General features: G+C 47.5%; 1 protein-coding gene across 2 annotated transcripts in view; it reads right to left on the bottom strand.

The window, feature by feature from the left end:
* SDK1 (sidekick cell adhesion molecule 1) overlaps window positions 1-21,513 on the bottom strand; it is an 882,012-nt gene that overhangs the window by 493,791 nt on the left and 366,708 nt on the right. For both annotated transcript variants that reach the window (XM_078440087.2, XM_078440088.2), the window contains exon 4: window positions 19,530-19,677. In XM_078440087.2, the coding sequence (XP_078296213.2) occupies window positions 19,530-19,677 (148 nt within the window). The remainder of the gene's footprint in view (window positions 1-19,529; window positions 19,678-21,513) is intronic.

Raw genomic sequence — 21,513 nt, 5'->3', positions numbered from 1 at the left:
AGCAGTGACAAACAGCAAGCACAAACACCTGAACCAACATCATCCCGGGCGAGGCGTGAACTAGTGCCGTTGTGGCTGTTTGATCCCAACCGCTAATCTGTCCGCGACACGTTTTATCTGGAGGACCTTCTACCCTATGGCTGTGGCAGAGAGCGAGAGCGGACGTTGCCCCAACCAGGCTGTGCAGCTGAATCCATCGTGTACGGGTTTCCCAAAGGGCTGCTGAAAGCCGTCGGACAAAGGGGCTTCCCCAGATCTTCTTCTCTGCCTCCCCCTCCTGCACTTGGCTGATCTCCTCTTCCTAGTCCTTTGTCTGTGCTCGACGTCAAGACCACACGTGGGCTGTAACCAGGTAAAAAGCTCTCTTCTTAGCGACTCCATGACATTGAGTGCTCCTGGGTGCCCCCTCCCCTCTAGCGGGCTCTCTCTTTTTGTGGGCACCTTATTTCTCCAACCTTCACTAAATGTTGGCATTCTCAGCTTGCGTCTCTTCCGTCTAAAATCTCTCTCCCTAGAAAGGCTCATCTACCCCTGCAGTTTTCAATACCACACGTACACCACCCGCATATGGATGGGTCCCAGTTTCATATCCCCAGTCAGATTCCCCACTGGAGCTCCAGGCTGTGGACTCCCAAACGTCCAGTTGATCTCTCCACCCACACTTCTCACAAGCATCTGAAACTAAACGTGCCCCAAACCCATCCTTACCCAGTTGCCACCATTCTAGGACATATAAACCCAAGGACTCAAATCAGAAACAAGGAGCCTGACTCCACTATACACGCACTCCATGGTAAGTCCCGAAGATTCTACTTTTTACATATCCCCACTTTGCCGTTATCTATTCATACCATAACTACTGGTTCTAATTTAACCTATTACTTTAATTTGTCCCCATTTCCTCTTTCCCATCTTAATTCAGGCTATGTAAGCGCCTCCTGCCAGGATGTTTGCAAGAGCCTCCTAAGGATTCTGGCTCTCCTTCTGCCCTCCCTTATGATCCATTCTTCACAGAGCAGCCAGATTTCCTTCAAGCCAATCTGATTATGGCATCCTCCTTGTCTTTCGACCACACTTAGGATAAACCCGCAGCCCACCTCCATAAGCACCAGACAGGGCCTTGCTGACTTCAGGTAGGCCTAACCCCTACTCCCCCCTCCCCGGGGCCACAGCCTTGCCAGCTTCCTTTCAGGTCTCCCACCCCACCAGGCAGGTTCTTTCCTGCTTCGGTTTCTTTGTCACTGCCGTACCCAGAATGCCCAGCCCCATTTCTTCAGATTACTACTGCTTCTCCTTCCTAAAATTTTGTTCTACATATTATATCCTGGGACAGGGCTTTTCTCATCACCAGATCCTCTTTATGTGTTTGTTCGTGTGCCCATTTCTTGGTCTGCTTCCCCCTTACGACTGCGAATCCCATGAGAACAGGGACCTGTGTGACATCATACGAGTGCCTGCCAGAGTGCCCAACACAAAGGAGACGTCGGACAAGTGTCTGGTAAAGAAATGAAGGACGTCTTTTCTTTACCCAGGTAGAATTCAGCTCAGGAAAGGTCTCCCCCACCAAAAACAAAAAACAAAACAAAACAAAAAAAACAACCATTGAGTTATTTAATGACGATCAGTAAAAAAAAAAAAAAAAAAAAGAGAGAGAGAAAAATCAACTCAATAAAGACCGCTAAGTATCAAAGGGCCACAGCATATTATTCCTTTGATACGAAATATCCCAAACAGACGAATGCAGGAGGATAAAAAGTAGATGACCACTGTCAGGGCCTGGGGGTGGGGACGGGGGCTACAAATGGGTCTGGGGTTCTCCTTCAGGGTGGTGGGAATGCTCTGTCACACGGTGGGGACAACTGTAAGCTCTGAATATCCTAAAGACCACTTTAAAAAGATGTAATCTTCAGGGGCACCTGAGTGGCTCAGTCAGTTAAGTGTCTGACTCTTGATTTGGGTTCAGGTCATGATTTCCCAGCTCTTGAGACTGAATCCCATGTCGGGCTCTGTGCCATGGGACAGATTCTCTCTCTTTCTCTACCTGTGCCCCTCCCCTATCTATCAAAATAAATAAATAAACTTTAAAAAAGATGTATTCTTTAAAAAGAATTTATGATAGGTGAATTACAGCTCAGTAAAGCTTTCATATAAAAAAACAGGGGTGCCTGGGTGGCTCAGTCGGTGAAGCGTCTGACTTCACCTCAGGTCGCAATCTCATGGTTTACAGGTTCAAGCCTCGCACTGGGCTCTGTGCTGACAGCCTGGAACCTGAAGCCTGCCTCAGATTCTGTGTCTCCCTCTCTTTCTGCCCCTGCTCGTGCCCTGTCTCTCTCAAAAATGAATAAACATCAAAAAAATGTTTAAAAATAAAAACAACAAAGAGGCTACGCAGGATGAACTACGAAGAAACGGCTACAACCCTCTCACTAGGTTACAAGCCCTTCCGAGCCAGGATTGTTTTATTGATCTTTTTATCCCAGAGTCTAGCACAGTGCTGACCAGCTGATGGACAGAAGGGATGAGAGACGACCTTGACCTTGAAATAGGGACTGTCACCTGGACGCAAATTAGATCTACCTAGTCTTAGGTCAGATCTGATTACAGCAAGGAACAAAAACCCTCATGAGAAAATGAGCCCACGTTACACAGACAGGACACTTCGTAACTCACACTGTATCTTTTATCTGGTACCATATTTGATTCTTGCAAACAAAAATAAAAGTGTAAAAGTGCTGTGAGGGAGGCAGGCCGCCTTATCATCATCTGTATTTTACACATAAAAGTTAACCTCGCAGAGGCTGTGGACTTGCCACTGGGCACCGGGTACACGTGGCACTGTGGGGCCGAAGCATGGGCACCGACGCCCAGCAGAGGACCCCTTTGCCGTATCAAATGCCGTATGGGCAACCTAAGATCAACTGTGTCATAAACATTCACAAAACTAACCAGAAAGGCATCATTCAGGTGCTGAACTCAATCCCAGCTCAATCACTAACACAGTAGTTGACCTTAAATCACATAACCACTTCCTTCCCCCATTCAGTCATCCACAAAATTGGTGTGACAAGACTTCCTCGGCTTCCTTTGCTCGAATGCCACGAAGATTTAGAGCAGCCTTGCGGAAAGATGAGGCAACGCATGACCCTCCACAGCATCTGCGCTGGCCGCACATCACTGACCTGCCACTGGGAACTTCATCCTGAGGGCGGCCAGCTCCTTCCGTGGCTCATCAGAGCCCCAGCCAACACACTGGCGACGTGTTTCACACCAGACATCCACCAGAACTGCCTTTACCCCGTGTCACACATGAAAAAGCGGAGCCCCTCAGTCATTAAGTTAGGCCTGCCCAGAATCAGAAAACGACTAAAGAATACAGCTGGCTCCCACAGTCAGCCCATCTTACTTAATCCTGTGCTTCCCAAAGCCTATCCTGTCGTCACACACTCTCCATTTGTGTGGGGACTTCAACTCACAGTCCATGCTCCTCGATCGCCTTCAAAAGCGTGACCGCCAGGACTCCGCAGGCTGTACTGTACCCTCCACCCCCTGGAAATGCTTCTCTTCCTACGTGGGGACACAGGTCGCCGAGTGCAACAGCACCCTCTGCCCAGCTGAGCTGGCCCCCCACTTATCTGTTTGCCTTTCTTGACCCTCCCCATGCCCACACCGCCTCAGTCTCTGCACGTCACAGCCTCCTGCCAGTCCTAGCCCTCAAGTGCACACGGGCCCAAGAAGGGGACACAGCACGTGACTTTCCCTGAGCTCTGAGCACATCCCTTCCTTCCTAGTGTTCCTTTCCCTCCCCTTTTGTGGGGTAGAACTTCACTTTGGTATCCAAGTTTCTGCCTAAGGACTCTGGGACAAGACCAGATGAAACGAGGCTTGCCATGGCACAGAGCCCCCTAAGTGGCCATATAAACTGAACTGCACTCTGCCCACTGACTCCCCATGGATAGACAAGATGATAGGCATCCTGGAGCATCACCAGAAGCTGCCCATAGGGACCACGCCCCATGTTTGGGTCAGAAATGAAACAAAGTTACCAAATCTCCTTGACTTCTTAACTGTAGCAGTATCCCCTTGGCCAAAGTCCAAAGCATATTTCCTTCCTAGGGAGTTTGGTGCTTCGGGAGTAACTTTCATGGACGATGCCAGGGCAGCTAGGTACTTGTCAAATAAACAGACAAGTGAATGAGTAAGTGACCCGTATTTGGGAGAGAGCAACACTGACAATGATAATCCAAAAGAGAAGCTAATAAAAGTCACTTAAATTTGACTGTGTAATGAACTATCCATTAGATGCACGGGCAGTAATGCCTCCCTAATTACGCAGCTAATATTAAGACTGGCTTGAATTTCCCAAGGACAATATAACCGGGGGGAGAAGGAAAGTGGGGTGGCTGAAGGGGCAGATCTCCTTATATTCTATACTACCAGGGGCCACCTGACCAAGGATCAAAAGTTCATCATGAAAACTACCTAAAAATCCATAGCTCCAAATGAGGTGATAGTTGATTTTCAATACTAATCCGAGTTTACGTATATGGAGAGTATGATGAGCAGAGGTGGAAATGGTAAGAAGAGTAGCAGGCATTACATTGACAGGTTAGCAAGTGTTTTCACATCTGTGATTTTATCCACCAAATACATGTTCCCTGTAATAACTCGAAGAGCTTGATAGGGTAGCTGCTACTTACCATCTCCAGCTGAGAGACCCAACTACATTACCTTTGTTGGGAATAATTAAAGGACGTGCCCAAAGTCACCATCTCCAGCTGAGAGACCCAACTACATTACCTTTGTTGGGAACAGTTAAAGGTCCCTTTAGCCCTTGCCCAAGGTCACAGACCTCCTAAGTGATGGAGCTAAGACTGGGACCCTGGTTTCCCGAACCTTAATTTGATGTACATGGTCCCACACCATCTCCCCACAATGAGCCAAGTACAAAGAGCCATGTCCTCATTCATTGAGGAGATATTCATCCACTCATCTAAGAAGCATCAGGAGGGCCAAGCGCTGTGCTAGTTGCCAGGTCCTCAAAAACAAAGAAACGATCCATTTCAAAATGGGCAAAGGAACTGAGTACACACATTTCCGAAGAAGATATTCAAATGGCCAGCAGGTACATGAAAAGGCGCTCAACATCACTCACGAACAGAGCAATGCAAATCAAAACCACAATGAGACCCCACCTCACACCTGCTAGGGTGGGTATTCTCGAAAAGACAAGAGGTAACAGGTGTTGGAGAGGATGTGGAGAAAAGGGAACCCTCATGCACTGCTGGTGGGAATGTCAACTGGCACAGCCATGACGGAAGACAGTTTGGAGATTCCGGAGAAAGGGAAAGGAGAACCGCCATACAATCCAGCAACTCTAGTTCAGGGTGTGTATCTACAGGAAAAGAAATCGTTGTCTCAAGCACAGGTGTGCACCCCCGCGTTCTCTGCAGTATCACTCACAGCAGCCAAGACACGGAAATAGCCAAGTGTCCATCAACAGGTCAACGGATAAAGAAAATGTGATCTATATTTACGTACATACGTATGCACATATACGATGGAATGATATTCAACCTCAATAAAGAAATCCTGTCATTTTGTGACAACATGGATGAACCTTCAGCACATTATGCTCCTTGAAAAAAAGCAAGACAGAAAAAGACAAATACAGTACGCTCTCACGTGTACATGGAATCTAAAAGAACTGAATTCGTGGAAAGAAAACGGATCAGCGGTTGGTTGCCAAAGGTGGGGGTGGGGGGCGAGGGGTGAAGGTGGTCAAAGGTATAAACTTCCAGTCACAAGACAAGTCCTGGGGATGCAACGTGTGTGGTGAGCAGAGCTAACGACGCTGCACTGCTTCTCTGCAAGTTGCTAGGGGAGTAGTTGTAAAAACTTCTCAGCACAAAAAGGAGGTTTAACTCTGTGTGGTGATGAATGTTAACCAGATTCATTGTGGCAATCGTTTCGTAACACACACACATATCAAATCATCATGGTATACACCTGAAGCTAATACACTGTTACAGGTTAATTATGTAGCAATAAAGCCGGGGAAGAAAACCACAAGGAAAAGCTTTTCCTTCATTCCAGAGTTTACAACCAGTAGCGAACAACCTATACATGCAAGAGGATGGACAGATACATGACAGCCACAAAGAAATACATGATTTGCTAGTATACACTATTACATACGATTAAAAATGCCTCTTGCTCAGATTGTTGCCATTTCGAAACATAATGTGGATACCGATTTAAGAGCTAAAAAAAAAAAAAAGAGCAGGTATGATTCACATAACACATTCCAGGCCTGGCAACTTCAGAATTTATTGTTCATTAAAACTGTATTTTAATTATCCTGGTTTTAATTAAAGTATTATGTAGAGTTGGTGAAATGCAATTATGTGCGACTGACTTGAGATGTATAATAGGCTAATATTTGTAAAGAAATGCATTATTGTCACTAGATCTCTTGTAAAATGAAGTGGTGTTTTATTTTCAAATGAAAAATTGGTACATAGAATATTAAAGTCTTGTCATTAAACACTACACTGCCAACTCAAATGGAACCAAGTGACTCTAAGACCCCCACCCCTGCCCTTCGGCCACTCACGCTGCTCAGAACAGTTCTCTGCTGTGAGGTACCCTTATCCCAGAGCAGCAGGTAGAGCAGAAGCTTCCCACACGTGCCACACAAACGTTACTGAACAGAAGATACGTGACAACCTTCATTCCGGCCGTGCACATCACGGGATAGAGCAGGCCTTGAGGTTGGTATCCGCCGCCACCGGCTGAGGCCCCAGACCTGATCTAACGGCGTTTAAAGGGTAACCTTTCATCCCACAGTGTCAAACTACCTGCCAACCTGAAAGAAAGTCTGAACTTCTCACGGCAACCTCGGACCTCCTCCCACGGTGCACAGTGGATGTGAAGCACGGGAAATGCAACCTCTGTCAGCGCTCTGCAGGCCATTCACTGAAGCAACGTCGCGCTGCCCATCTTTCTCTTACCTGCTTCTACGGACACTAATATGCCTGCAATATCATCGGCTCGGACAACGGGACTCCTCCTGGATGCGGTCGGAACGACAAAAGGAACTTTCTAGGGGATGAACCAGCACGTGGAAAAGCCCACAGGACACACCGGGGCAGAGCACATTCTCTACTCCGGGGTCCCTCTCTCCCAGCTAGCATTCGGTTCCCGGAGACAACTACATACACAGCCTCGTCTACACAGGGCACCATTATGGTAAGCACCAGGACATAATCTGGGAGGATGGGTGACAGATAGTACAGGTCATCTGTCACTTCCTCAAACATGAGTTGGTAAATTACTTCTCACTCTAAATCTCAGGACAACTCAGGAGGAACAGACGAGTCTCCCTGCTCCCTGTAGGAGAGGCACTGTGAGGCTATGTGACCTGTCCCAGGATAGACACCTCCTGGGTGGGTGTCTCAGTCCATTCATGTTGCTAAAATTCCATACATGGCTTTTAAACAGAAACATTTGCTTCCCACAGTTCTAGAGGCCAGAAGTCCAAGCTCAAGGCACGGACGGATCTGGTGTCCGATGGGGGCCCTCTTCCTTGTTCACAGCTGGCTTCTTGCTCTGTCCTCACAAGGCGGAAGCGGGGAGGGAGCTCTCTGGGGTCTCTTTTTAAGGGCATTAATCCCATTCACGAGGGTTCCGCCCTCATGGCCTAAGCACCTTCCCAAGGCCCCACCTCCTAACACCATCACACTGGGGATGAGGATTTCAACCTATGACCTGGGGTGGGGGTGGGGGCGGGAGGGCACAGACAGTCAGTCTATAGCGGTGGGATTCCAAAGTGCCAGATGTTGGAGCCAACCACCCAGAGGAGCATTTCCAGAAGGGCTTCCCGGTGTCCAGCCTACGCAGAGCAAGCGCCACCAGAGCCATCAGTGGGCACTTTTATAGTGCCCGTTTCTCCTCCTTCCAAACCCCAGCCCTTTGCCCCCACGGGATGGAGTCACACCACCATTTACTCTCCACACATGCCCTGCTCGGCTTCTACTCGCTCGCTCCATTTGCCCAAGAAGGACTCTCCCGGTTCGGCTTCTCCCTTGGACTCCTCCTCCTGCCGTCATCCCAGGTGGCTGAGCACCCTCACGCCGCGAACGTGGGTGTCTAACCCTCTCACTTCTGCTGACACTGTCTTGCATGCCATGTCAGCCCCGCACCCAGGGTCACTCCCTTAGCCTTGCCAAGCCTTATGAAAGTTCCATTCATCATCACTCAACCTCAAATCCCTCAGGTCCTAGCCCAGGTCTCCTGGGGAACAGAGTCATCCTGCAGCAGCTTCTGTGTGGCCCCACTCTGGGTGGGTGAGGTCACAGAGAAGCAGGAAGGAGGGAGGGAGGAGAGAGCACAAAGGAGGGTGGGGACCCAGTGGCCTCAGCTTTGCAACCGTGGACTCCCAGGATGACTTCAGAGAGGCCGCTGGAAGCCGTGTCTCGTCGGACAGTCCAGCGGACTTACCTGTCGGCCCACCCTCTCTCCCCCACATACCATTCTCGGGTTCCCTAAGGGCCAAAGTTCACGCCACAAAAATTTACCCCTGGCCACCATTCTGGATAGCGCCACCCAGTCTCTCCCTTCCAGCGGGAGGAGACACCAGCTGTCTGGGGCTGGAAGGAATAGCCAAGGTGAAGACGAGAGGACCTGGGGGGCCCAATGCAGCACTTCCCCTCCGTTCTCCACTCATTTCCACCAGTTCACAGACTCCCACAGCCCTCTGACTCTGCCGTGCATGACCACCCGTCACTTCTTCCCTCAGACAGCTGAGGGCCATCAAATCTCTGCAAACTACCCTGCACATCCTTATTTTTACTCCCATCTGACAGGCAAGACTTCACCGTCTCTGAATCCAATTAGCCATCTTCTGTACAACTACACCAGAATTACTAACCGTCACTGAAGAGATCCATTCCCGCAAACCACAACTACACATGTGTGCTCAGAGGGTCCCATGTGCCTAGCGAGTTTCTCGGTTTGCTTGGACTCTCTGGACGGTTATCTTAAGCATCTTCACATCTCTTCCTGTGCCACACTTCACTCTAAACTTAAACCTCTTCCCAATATGCAGAGAAGATAAAAAATCCACAAGCCCTCAATTTCCCACATCAGCCAAGCCACGTGCATCCACACCCACATAAGGTGTCTGTTGTGTTACAGCGGAAGCTGCCCTTCACTCTACCGAAGGCCCCCCCTTCCGGAAGGGCCCCCACACACAGGGCACACACCTGCGGACCCACCCTGCTGAGGCCTTCCTTCTCATGCCCCCTCTGTGGGTGCCCAGGCTGCCTGGCCTCTCGCCTTCTCCAGACCTTGTTCCTCCAGTCACACTCACACTCCCTTCACTCTTCACATTCTCCTTCTCTAGTGGAGAATTTCCACTAGCATACGGATTTTCTCTGGTACCCCCCCCCACCCCCCCAACCATCTTTTAAGAGAGAAAGAGAGAAAGAATGCATGAGGGACAGAAAGAGCGAATCTTTTTTTTAAATGTTTATTTATTTTTGAGAGAGTGAGAGAGAGAGATACAGACAGGGAGGCACAGAATCTGAAGCAGGCTCCAGGCTCTGAACTGTTGGCACAGGGCCCGACATGGGGCTTGAACTCACGAACTGCGAGACCATGACCCGAGTCAAAGTCGGAAGCTCAACCGACTGAGCCAACCAGGGGCTCCTGAGAAAGAGAGAATCTTAAGCAAGCTCCATGCTGAGCACAGAGCCCGACACAGGGCTCGATCCCAAGACCCCAGAATCATGACCTAAGCCCAAATCAAGAGTAAGATGCTCAACTGCCCGAGCTACCCAGGAGCACTTGGTATTTCCCACCTTAATGGAAAAACAACCCACTTGACGTCAGGTACCCATTGTAGATACTCACCATTTCTCTACAGCCATTCTGTTTTTTTTTTTTTTTCCATGTTTGCTTATCTTTGAGAGAGACAGAGTGTGAGCTGGAGGCAGGGCAGAGAGGAGACACAAAATCTGAAGCAGCTCCAGGTTCTGAGCTGTCAGCACAGAGCCCGACACGGGGCTCGAACTCACAAACCACGCGATCACGACCTGAGCCGAAGGCCAATGCTTAACCAAGTGAGCCACCCAGGGGGCCCCCTTCAGCAGCCATTCTTTAAAAAAAGTCCCAAAGAATCATCTCAACCTGGCCTGTTTCATTATCTCTTATTTAAATATATTTAAACTACAATTACTAAACATTTCCTAACTAGAAAAAAAATCAAACAAAGACCAACATTCCTAATATTCCATTTCCTTCTAGATTCAGCATCCTTTCTCCTCAAGCCCACTGATGGTAGTTCTCTTAGCACACGTTTCAGAAACGTCAACTCCCAGTCTTGTCTGAAAATATCCTCAGGTCTCCCTCGGTTTGGGAGAGCAGATTAGCCGGATGTGGGATTCCATGATTAGAGTTACGTCCCTTGGAAGGGTGAAGCTATTATTCCGCTATCTTCCCTACTATTGCTGTCAGCTGAGATCTAATTGTTGTTCCTTTGAGGCAGCCTGAATTACACGTATGGTTGCTGTTAAGGTTTTTTCTCTGACTCTGAAGTTCCACAGTGACACTCGAACACGTCTAGATTTGGATATATTTTCATTTATCCTAGTTGAAGCTTCATCTGCCTTTTGACTCTGAGGATCCATCGTTTTAGGAAATACTATGACAATTATCTCTGAACATTATCCGCACCCCGTTCTTTCCATTCTTTCCTTCTGGACCCTTCTTAGAGCTCAACTGATTATTCTATCCTCTTCATCTCTGAGCCTGTCTTCTATATTTTCTGTCTTTTTTTAATCTCTGTGCTTTATTCTGAGTTTCTTCCTCATAACTATACAGGATAGTATTTTTCACTTCAGCTGCATATTTTCTGCTCTTTCATCCATTCAAATGACTTTTTATTTCATTTATTTTTTAAAGTTTATTTATATTGAGGGGGGAAGGACAGATGTAGGGAGGGGGAAAGGGGAGGGGGAGAGGGGAAGAGAGAGAGAGAGAGAGAGAGAGAGAGAGAGAGAGAGAACGGGTGGGGGAGGGGCAGAGAGAAGGAGAGAGAATCCCAAGCAGACTCCACGTTCAGTGTGCAGCCCAACATGGGGCTCGATCCCATGAACCTTGAGACCATGACCTGAGGTGAAACCAAGAGTCGGACACTTAACCGAATGAACCACCTGGGTGCCCTTCAGTGGACTTTTTAAATAAATGATTGTATTTTTCCATTCGAGAAATGCAGTTTTTTCCTATTGGGTTCTTTTTAAAATCCACACATTAAAAGATATTCAACATCATTAGCCACTGGGGAATGCAAACTAAAAACACAGCGAGTTATAACTGCACACCTATCAGGGTGGCTAAAGTAAAAAACAGTGACACCAGTGAATGCTAGTGAGGAGGCTGAGACTAGATCACTCACACGCTGCTGGGAGGAATCGGAAAGAGTACAACCGCTCCAGAAAGCAGTTTGGCATCGTCTTACCGACACTAAACATCCAGCTACCACATAGCCAAGCCACTGCTTTCCTGGGCGTTTATCCCAGAAAAGCAAAGACTGTGTTTACACAAAAACCTGTACACGCACGTTTACAGCAGCTTTACTCACAATGGAGGAAAAGTGGATACCACACAGCTGACCTTCGGCAGGTGAGCGGTGGTGCGGGCGATGGCACCTGGACCACCACACGAGAAGGGGCCGAACACCCACACAGGCAATGAGCGGACCGAATCGGAGGGTCACAGTGAGTGAAGAAAGCCAACCCGAAGACAGGCTGCAGGATTCCATTGGCACGACATTCTCTAAGTGACAGAACTAGAGAAACGGAGACCAGATCAGTGATTTCCAAGGTCTGGGGTGGGTGTGAGGGCTGGAGCGAAGCGGTGTGGCTACGAACAGGACACAGAAGGGACGCTTTGGTGATGGGAATGTGCTGTGTTTTGACTGTATCAATGTCAATAACCTGGTTGTGAAACTGTGTGACAGGATGGCAAGAGAGCACCATTTGGGGAGACCGGCTAAAGGGACCCTGTGTTCTTTCTTGCAACTCCGTGTGAATACACAATCAACTCAACATACTAAGTTGATTTAAAAGTGGGGGAAAGGACAAATACTGTATGATTGCAGTTACAGAGGGACCTGGAAGAGTCAAAATCAGAGACAGAAAGTAGAGGGACGGGTGCCAGGGGTGCCAGGGGCGGGCACAGCGGGGAGTTACTGCTTAACAGGGACAGAGTTGCAGCGTGGGAAGAAGAAATGGTTCTGGACAAGGATGGTGGGGACAGCTGCACAGCACTGGGAACGTACTTAACGTCACCGACCTGTACTCAGAAACACAGTTAAGACGGTAAATTATATGTTACGTGCATTTTACCGCAATTTCAAAACATTTTCCAAAAAAGCACCAACTCCTGCAAAGACTTCCTACTCCGTGTGGAATAAATCCAGGTTCTTTCCCAGACCCTGGTGACTCCAGGTCCCATGTCCCATCCAGTCTCTTCCCTTTGCACTCTCCCTGCCCCCTTTCCTCCTCCCTGACCACATGACAGTCCCTTCAGCTTGGCAAATACAAGCTCTTTCCTGGTTAGACAAGTAACCGCTCCCAAGAATATTCCTGGCTCCTCACTCTCCCCATAGAGGCTGAGAAAGCAGTGAGCACAGGGGGGACAGCGTGGGCTCTGACACGACCGGCCGCTGGCCTCTGTCCACCTCAGCCCCCATCAGTAAGCAGGGATAGTAACAGGATGGTTCACTCGGCTGCTGCGAGGATCTCCTGAATCATTACGTGATTACATGGAAAACACTTAAAATAGCGCCCAGCACTCAAAAATGTTAATAATTGTTGTTACTATCACCTTGAGAATGAATGCTGAAAGAAGCAAGACACAAAAGATTGCATATTCTATGGTCGCATTTTACAAGAAATTCTAGAATAGAAAAACGATCCTGTGGCAATAAAAATTAGATCCGTGGGCAGGGCTGGGGGGCACAGGAGTACGAAGTGTCCCGGGAACGTGACCGGGAAGTGCCTGGCATCTGTCACATATTTGTTAAATTCATCGACCTGTGTGCTGGCAATCTGTGCCTCGCGCTCTACGTCACTCTCTCCTGCACTACGTCACGGCGAAAGTGTCCCGTTTATTAACCTGTTTCCACGTGAGGCCACAGCTCACCGATGGCAGGCCCTTCGGTGCCTCACCCCCCTTTCGACCCCTGGCAGCTAGTACAGTGCCAGTGTGAAATTAGCACTCGATAAGCATGTGCTGGAGGCGTGAAGGGAGACGGCGGGAGAGGCAGAGCCGGCCCTGCCCTTCCTTCCGCGAGCATCGCTTGAACGTGAGCGCCAGAAAGGACCTCAGTGGTCATCGAGCACACCTTCCTCATTCTGACCTGAGAAAATGGAAGCAAACCAGAGTACGTTATCTGCCCAAGGTCAGAATTAATGGTGGAAGCAGGTCTGGAGCCCACATCTCCTGGTCTTTTTCACTAACACCAAATATGGCTCAATTCACACGTATAGACATACTCTATAAACATTCACAGAATGCTCATAAAATATAATACAACATTTTTAAAGGCATATTATTCTGAAAGCCCCGTTAACTATAAAAATATTTTTACAACCAGATCTACTTCATTCAAGCATTAAGTTGGGACTTGCACCGCAAGTGCTAATTTAAACAAATCTTTCTTGACGCGATTGAAATGAAATGGTAATAAGTTAACGGACGTTCAAGCGTGTGAGCACGGACAGTTACGAGGCAGGCTGTTTCCCCATCGCCCGGGATGCCGTTTACTGCCCGTACTTCACAATTCAGATCACTGCTGCCAAGGCGTCCCGTCCCGCGAAACTGACCGGAGGTTGAAATATTGAACCTGTGAGCTTCGCGTTCCCTGCAAAACACTTGCGAGCACGCCGTGTTTCCGCATTCCCGTCGGGTAGGCTTCAACACGCGATCCGAGCACGAGGGCCCGCAATTAGGCAGAAGAATGGCACCGCACAGAACAAGTTTCTGCGTCCTAATCTGATAACTGCCGACGTAAATCACCTCCTGGAGGTAAGAGAAATACTGCACGACATCGGCATTCACACTTCGCGTTGTGAGAAATAAAAGGAAACGAAGGACATATATCAAAACCCAAACAACACAGGACAATTTTATTATCAAATTAGACTGTATTTATAAGACAAGGCTATACTCATCTTTGACATGCAGAGATACCAAACTAACTGTGTGGATTCAGTAAATCAGAAAAATAAACATGCATTTTTTTTTGCAGCCTCTCAGATAAATAAAACCTGTAATTGCCTCTTCAAAATTCTGAGTATAACTTACTCTCAATTCTTTCAAAGTATTTTTGCCTTTCGAAGATATGTTTATACCCCTTCATCAATAACATTTTGCTCCAGGTTTGCTATGCTCTGCCCCCCCCCGCTTTTGGTGAGGAAGTTTGCAGATATCACATGACTTTCCTTCACACTTCCTCATTCACCCAGACATTCCAGCAGTGCGTATCTGCGGGGTCAGACCCAGTTCTCAGAAAAAGGAGGGCTTAGCCACCCAGCACCCAGGGGAGGCTGACACTGCTGGAGGAGACGGTGGACACATGCCACACGGGGTCGTGACTCTCACCAGCTCACGGCTGAAGGCGAGACGCGAGAACGCTGCTGGCGGCCGGCCCGTGCCATGTCAGTGGGCACTGGCACTGAACCCGGGTGCGCCAGTCATGAGACTTCGCCTTTTCTTCTTTGTCCCACCCCCCACTTGCGAGTGCCCTCTTGCTTCTGCAGCTCCACTGCCCCTCTGCTGTGTTACCTGACGCGGTCACAAGCTCCAGGATAGGACCTCACATCCTTGGGAAGCCAATCAGGTGCCGACTCACTCCCTGCTCCTGGGCAACATCCCGGTGCCACCCCGTCCGCTCCTTCTCCTGGCTTGGCTCTGACACTCCAATGCACGGTCTTTTAGCTCAGCCAGAGTCATCCCCTGTGACCTGCGGCCACAAGCATTTCAGAGATACGAGGGAACCCTCTGGGTTTCGCTCACTGGCTTGTGTGTGTCACACAGAGCTGCAGAGAGCTTTAAATGTCATGAACGCAGAGCCTCTGCTTCTTTGCTGACCTTGAGTCTGATACATCCAACCATCTCATGAGTGCATCCTCCTGACCGTCTACTGTGCACCTCAAACGCGTACAAAACAAATGTCAGACGCCACCACCAACCTCCCCCCAACATACACAAAACTTGTTTTGCCGCCAATCATCTCTCCAGTTCAGGAAACGGTAACTCCATCCCATCGGCTGCTCGGGCCAGAAGTCTTAGATTTTCCATGGCGTCCCTCCTCTTCCCAGACCTCACGTCCAATCCGGCATAGATCCTATCAATTCTACGTTCAGAAGAGACCAGCATCTGACACTTACCACACCACTCGGTCTGAGCCACCTCAACCATTGCAGCAAACCCCTAACAGGCCTCCTGGTCTCTGATCCTGCTGCCCCAGAGCTGCCCTATTCTGAACATAATTCCTAACAGAAGGGTCACAAGGAAGAGCGCATGGCTGCTCCGCTCAGCTCCTCAGAGCAAACGCCAAGGTCCTCACTCTGGCTAAGACAACTGTTTCTAGGACTCAGGCTCAGCCCCTTCCGAAAGCTCACCTCCAGCCCTCTCCCTCAGCCCACCCGGGCCACGCCTTCAACGCACCGGCCATTCTGCTCCCTCACCTGCTCCTCTCCCTGATTTACTCCCAGGCCTCCTCCCTGACTCCGCTCAAAGGTCTCCGGTTATTATCAGAGAGGGCTTCTCTGAACGCACATCTACAACAGCAACCCACCGGACCCCCCTCTCCCCACTGCATGCCCGGCTTTATTTTCTCCTCTCTGTTATCACCAGCTGGCCTATCACGTCTCCTTCCACTTGGAGACGGGCTCCCTGAGGACAGGGCCTTTCTTTGGTTTCCTGTGGCACAGTCGGTGCCTGGAACGGTGCCTGGCAGGTAGTATGTCCTCAGGACGTATTCGGTGAACGAATCGGGAGAAAAAGCCCAAACTGCCATCGGAACTGTGTGAGTTTTTCATTTGGCCCCATTCTCCTGTGAATGCGAAGCAGCCCACATCCACCTCCGGGACACTCACTTCAGCTCCTTTTCCGGGATGGTGATGAAGTTTTGCCGCTCCTTTTGCCACACGACAGAAGCCTCCTCACTCAACAAGTATGCGGTGCAGGAGCAGAGAGGGTGCTGGTGACAGGGTGCTGGGCTCGGCACACGGCAGCGGCCCTCCGTCTCCCGCTGCCCCTCACCCCGTGCTACACAGGCCTCATTTCCACCCCATCCCCCGCTAGGCCTCGGAATGTGGTAAAGCCCGTGCCTTAATTGGAAAACCATGTTTGCCTTCTCTTTTGTCAAAAATTTCTCAAGTCGGCGACTTACAGCCCCAACACAAGGGAATACATACAAATAACACCCTCACAGGCACGCTCAGGGCTACGTGGGCACGAGAGTTTGTGTGGGCCTGTGGCTCACGCCGACCTATAGTGTTTCACACCGAAGGCTGACGTTCTAAAAGGGAGAAGTAGGAACAAAAGTAGCATATGCAAAAAATACATCAAACACACGAAGAGGGTTTGGCAAGACAAAGTGAAAAGAAGGATCAGCCTGATGCAGACAGGCCTGGCGCGGAAGCCAGAGGGCCACCGGTCAGCTGTGTGCCCTTGGGAGGGCCATCGAGCATCCCGTCTGCAGTCCGCGAGCTCCTAGCACAGCTGAAGGCAATGGTGAGGATCAGGGAAGACGTGTTTCGAGGAGGTATCCAATAATTAACGGCCGCTGTTAAAATTGTTACTAGGCCATCCAACAAACTTTTCAAGTCAGGAATTATTATCAGAATTGTTGTTTCCCTTGAAAGCGAAAGAAATTAAACTGTAAGCCGAAAGCTCACATTTTGAAGATCCCGCGGTAATGTTAACAATAAGGGGGTGGGGTTGGCGAGACCAGGCTCCTCCTCCCTGTGGCCAGGGACCACCTTCCCCTCCCCCTCCCCAAACCCATGTGGTGGAACCGACCACAGATAATCAGGTTACAGCAGGTACAGAAGCTTGACCTGTTTCAATATGAGTGAAACGCTTTGAGCCGAACATTTGTTTTTAAATGACACCTTTGGTGGCGCAGAACAGATCTAACGCCATCTGACTTTTGTCTGCCAACCATCCAGACAGGGGCCCTGCAGAAATGCCCTTCCAACTGCCATGCAAAGCCGAACTTTCTATCTCTGAATGATGTATAAACTCGCAGAGAAAACCACACACATGCTGATTTATGATGTCCTGCACAGCAGGTACTTAATAAATACGGGGGTGATGATGAGGTGGAAAATATGAAACTTGAAGGGCCTTACAAATGTGTAAATACCCCTAATCAGCCTCATCTCATCTCATCTCCTAAAAAAGGGATCACCGGTATATTATTCTACTGACATTGGAGATTCATCAATAGCTTCGCAGATCATTTGTTTGATGTGACACCAAGTTAAAACCTACTTAGCATCTTTATATCATTAGCTCACCAGGAATTCAAGAGTCTTTGGCAAGAATCTGCAAGTAAAACAAGAAAAGCTTATCAAGTTAAGACTTGTTATTTCACTCTACCTCCTTTCATACTTCTCCAATAGATGCCAACACCTAGACCACAAGTCAAAAACGAATTGCCAGACGGCAACCACCGTGGGCCGTGCCCCCATGGACATGAAGGGAAGCTCCAGTGTTGGAGAAGCTTAATTTGATCCCCTCATCCTCCCTCACACCTCCTCTTCCCCAGCATTCTTCCCAAACTGGCCCAGCCATGCTGGGCTCAATGCTAGAACTCTCCAGAATATTTTGCCGGAGTCCATCTCAGCTGCCTTGTGTTCAACCTAACAGGTTTCTAAAAGAATGAAAAATTGATCCCTATTCTTTGTTTCACCGACCTGAAGAGGCATTTGCTATCAATGGAAGCAATATAAAGTTGGACACACAAGCAACTCTTACCAAAATAAGGAAGAAGGAAAGCAGGTTCCCATTTTCTAAGGTAATTAGAATTTTTACTAAAATTTGTTTTTATTTAAAAAAATTTGTTTAATGTTCATTTATTTTTGAGAGAGAGAGAGACAGACAGAGACAGAGCTTGAGTGGGTAAGGGGGAGAGAGAAAGGGAGAACAGAATCCAAAGCAGGCTCCCAACTGTCAGCACAGAGACAGATGAGGGGCTTGAACTCAGGAACTGTGACATCAAGATTTGAGCTGAGATCAAGAGTCTGATGCTTAACTGACTGACCACCCAGATGCCCCATTAACATTTTTAAATGTTGTGTTTATACATTTCAACAGTCTTCCTGTTTCCAATAACAAGAGTAGAAACATTTGTTAAATGGGATTCAGAATGGCCTAAGGTCAAGCAGGTTCAGATGCCCGGCTGGGAGAGCATGACGGCTGGCCTAGAGAAGGGATCCCGTGGATGGGCAGGCAGGGGAGAAAGCAAGTCTACACCCCACAGTGACTTTCAGAGTTACATTTAAAACCTACTCAGCAAACTGTGTTTTATATGTATGTGTATATATATATATATATATATATATATATATATATATATATGTACACACACACACACACATCCTTTTTGGAAAGAACAGAATAAAACAAAAGCATTTTCTTCTCATGCATCTTTGTATGAGTGCAACCATCTGATGGTGTAAGTACTTGACTTTTAGCCCAAGCTTATAGCATTTCAGGATTCTTTCAGAAATGCTCATCCCTGCAGTGTTTATATTTGGTATATTAACTTTAAATTGTATTGCAAAATGCCCACTTATGAAATATATATGAAATGTTCTCTTTTAATCACTTAAAGCTCTAAATGAAGAAAATCTGTTTGGCATTAGATAAATACCTTGAATGCGGGATAGGCAGGAACACCTTGAAATAATGCTTAACTAATCACAAAGCAGTATTCTGCAATAGATGCCGAACCACTAATTAGACGAAGGGAAATAAAACTGTCACGGCAGGATAAAAGGATAAAGAGAAATAAGCAGTAATTACTGTTTTATCGTCAGAGAAAGTGGTATCGAACACGGTTCAGTAAAAAGAGGGAAAAAACCCCCACAGCTCTCTAAGTAAATACCGGCACTCATTAAATTAGCACTTGGAGCTAAACAACTCAGGGATGACAATATCTTACAAAGCGCATCCAGAAAGGGAAAAACGGACCACGACGACCAAGTAAGGATGCTTTACTCAGGGCGGGCGGCACTCCGCGGACTAACTTTACGGGATGACGATCTCCTCAAACTGCTGACACGCTTCCCCGCCAGGTCCTCAAAGAGCCACTCACCACGGCCTGGGGAAGGACTACGAGGCCACATCATTCCTCTCAGGGCTTAATCGATACAGTGAACTTCATTAAATGATACATAAATGGTGCCAACAAGCGCGAGGAGTTGTATTTTAAAGTTGGAGCAACTTACATTCTGCTGCTGGGAACGATCTTGTGCCCTTCTCTAAACCACGTCACCTGTGGCCTGGGGCAGCTGCTGATGGGCAGGAAGTCGAGAACTGCTGCGTGTCCTTGAGAAACCGTTTTCCTCTGGTCCGTATCCATGAAATTTCCCATATCTGCAGAGAAAAATCAGACCCTTTGACTTCTAGAAAACTACTTTGTGTGTGTGTGTGGGGGGGGGGGGGGGGGGGGAGGGGCGGAGGGTCCAAGATGGAAATAACTATGTATTACAGCAAAGTCACCATCGGTGCTTTAATTAAACCATAAGACAAGAAGAGACTGAGCGTCAGTGCTGACGAGGGCAGATCTGGTGGGGAAGTGAAGCGGGAGGCAAAGCCACGGGCCTCCAAGGTGCCCACAAAACGCATTCATCAGCAGAACTTCGTGGTCTCTGTCGCTGCAACAACGCGATGAAATGTTTGCAACTGATTTGAATTCTGGAATAAACTATGGAGAAGCATCCTACCGCCACAGAGACCATAGAGTCGCCCTTAGCTATCCGCCGACTCCCCAGTTTCTCAAGCTAGTTCCGCCCAGGCAGCCACCACTGCCCGGTTCACTTTCTCCTTCTTTCCGTTGCTGGGGTGCTGTCTCCCTAACAGATCTTTTGGAAGAGAGATTTTTTTTTTTAACCACAAAGTTGTTTTCACAGGGTTCTCCAAACCCCATACTGTTGACTTAATTAGGGACAGGTAGGCTCTGTTGCAGCCTTTTGTGCTACTGCTTAACATTTTTAAGAAATGGGGTCACAGGAAAAAGCGAAGTCATTAGAATGTGGGCAGAGGACACCAATTTTTAAATTAGTAACATTTGAAACTTTTGAAAAATGTCTATGTTAGGATTAGAGACAGATACATGTGTATACACACAGATTTGACTTATATGCTGTCTTTTTGTCTCAATGTATTTAATTTGGAATAGTCCATAGCAAATCTATATTATCAATGGAATTTTTATTCAGAGGAAATTATTTCCTATGTAATAAACAGCATTTAATATTCTAGGAGATGAAACAGATGAGGTGAACAGTCACAGTTATTTTTAAAGTGAAGCTCGTTAACAAAAAGAAGAGAAAAAGTCTAAGAGCCAAAGATAAATTTCTAGAAACAAGGATATAAATAATTAACCAAGAAAAAGTCCAAAATTTAATTTTATTCAATAGAATTTAATACATTACCATAAATTCCAAGCTGTTAACTTATTCAAATATGTTTGGGGTATTGAACTGAAATTCATATTTATTAATTATGTTTTCAATTATTCAATTGAATACAAGTTCCAAATTATCCTGCAGTAAGATTTAGCTGAGTGACTTCACCACAATTCAGAAAAGCTAAGCCTTCCTAGTAATTAAAAACATAACTAAACGTGTAGAGACAGACGAGTAACTAGAAATTGTTTTCTTTGACACAGTGACACTGAAAACTATAGGCCTTACCTGCGGTCAAAATAACAAAGAGAAAATACTGTCTTTTTTGGTTGGCACAGCCCAGTTTAGGATCTCTCGAGTTCTCTCAAATCCGTTACAACGTATTAATATGTAATTTAAAGTAGCATAACACCTTCTGCTTTCTTTTAAATGAAGAGACATTTCGGTAGTAAATTCAAAATGTAATAAAGCTGACAGGCCGTTTTAGAAGGACCCTACCTTGCCAGGTTTTGGACTAGGAAAGTATTAAGTGCTTTGTGCAGACCAGCTTGTCTCTCCAATTCCTGCTAACGACGTGCAAACTCCCTGCATTCTGGTATCTCCCCTTCAGTTACTTTCAGAAGCCGCATTCTCTAAAATGAGTCTTGCCCACAGAGGATGCATCAGGTCCCCAACAGTAATACCTAGACAGTAATACCGTCTAGGACATTACCATCCATGTACTTTTTATCGTGGAGCTAAAGGATTTCTAAACAAATTGCTGGAAAGAACTGATTATGAACTGAAGAAATTTTACCTAATT

Source organism: Panthera onca, chromosome E3 (genome assembly GCF_046562875.1).
Source record: "Panthera onca isolate mPanOnc1 chromosome E3, mPanOnc1 haplotype 2, whole genome shotgun sequence".
In the NCBI taxonomy this organism is placed as follows: Eukaryota; Metazoa; Chordata; class Mammalia; order Carnivora; family Felidae; genus Panthera; species Panthera onca.
The sequence above is the reverse complement of the archived record's forward strand: the minus strand, read 5'-3'. Positions and strand labels throughout refer to the sequence as shown.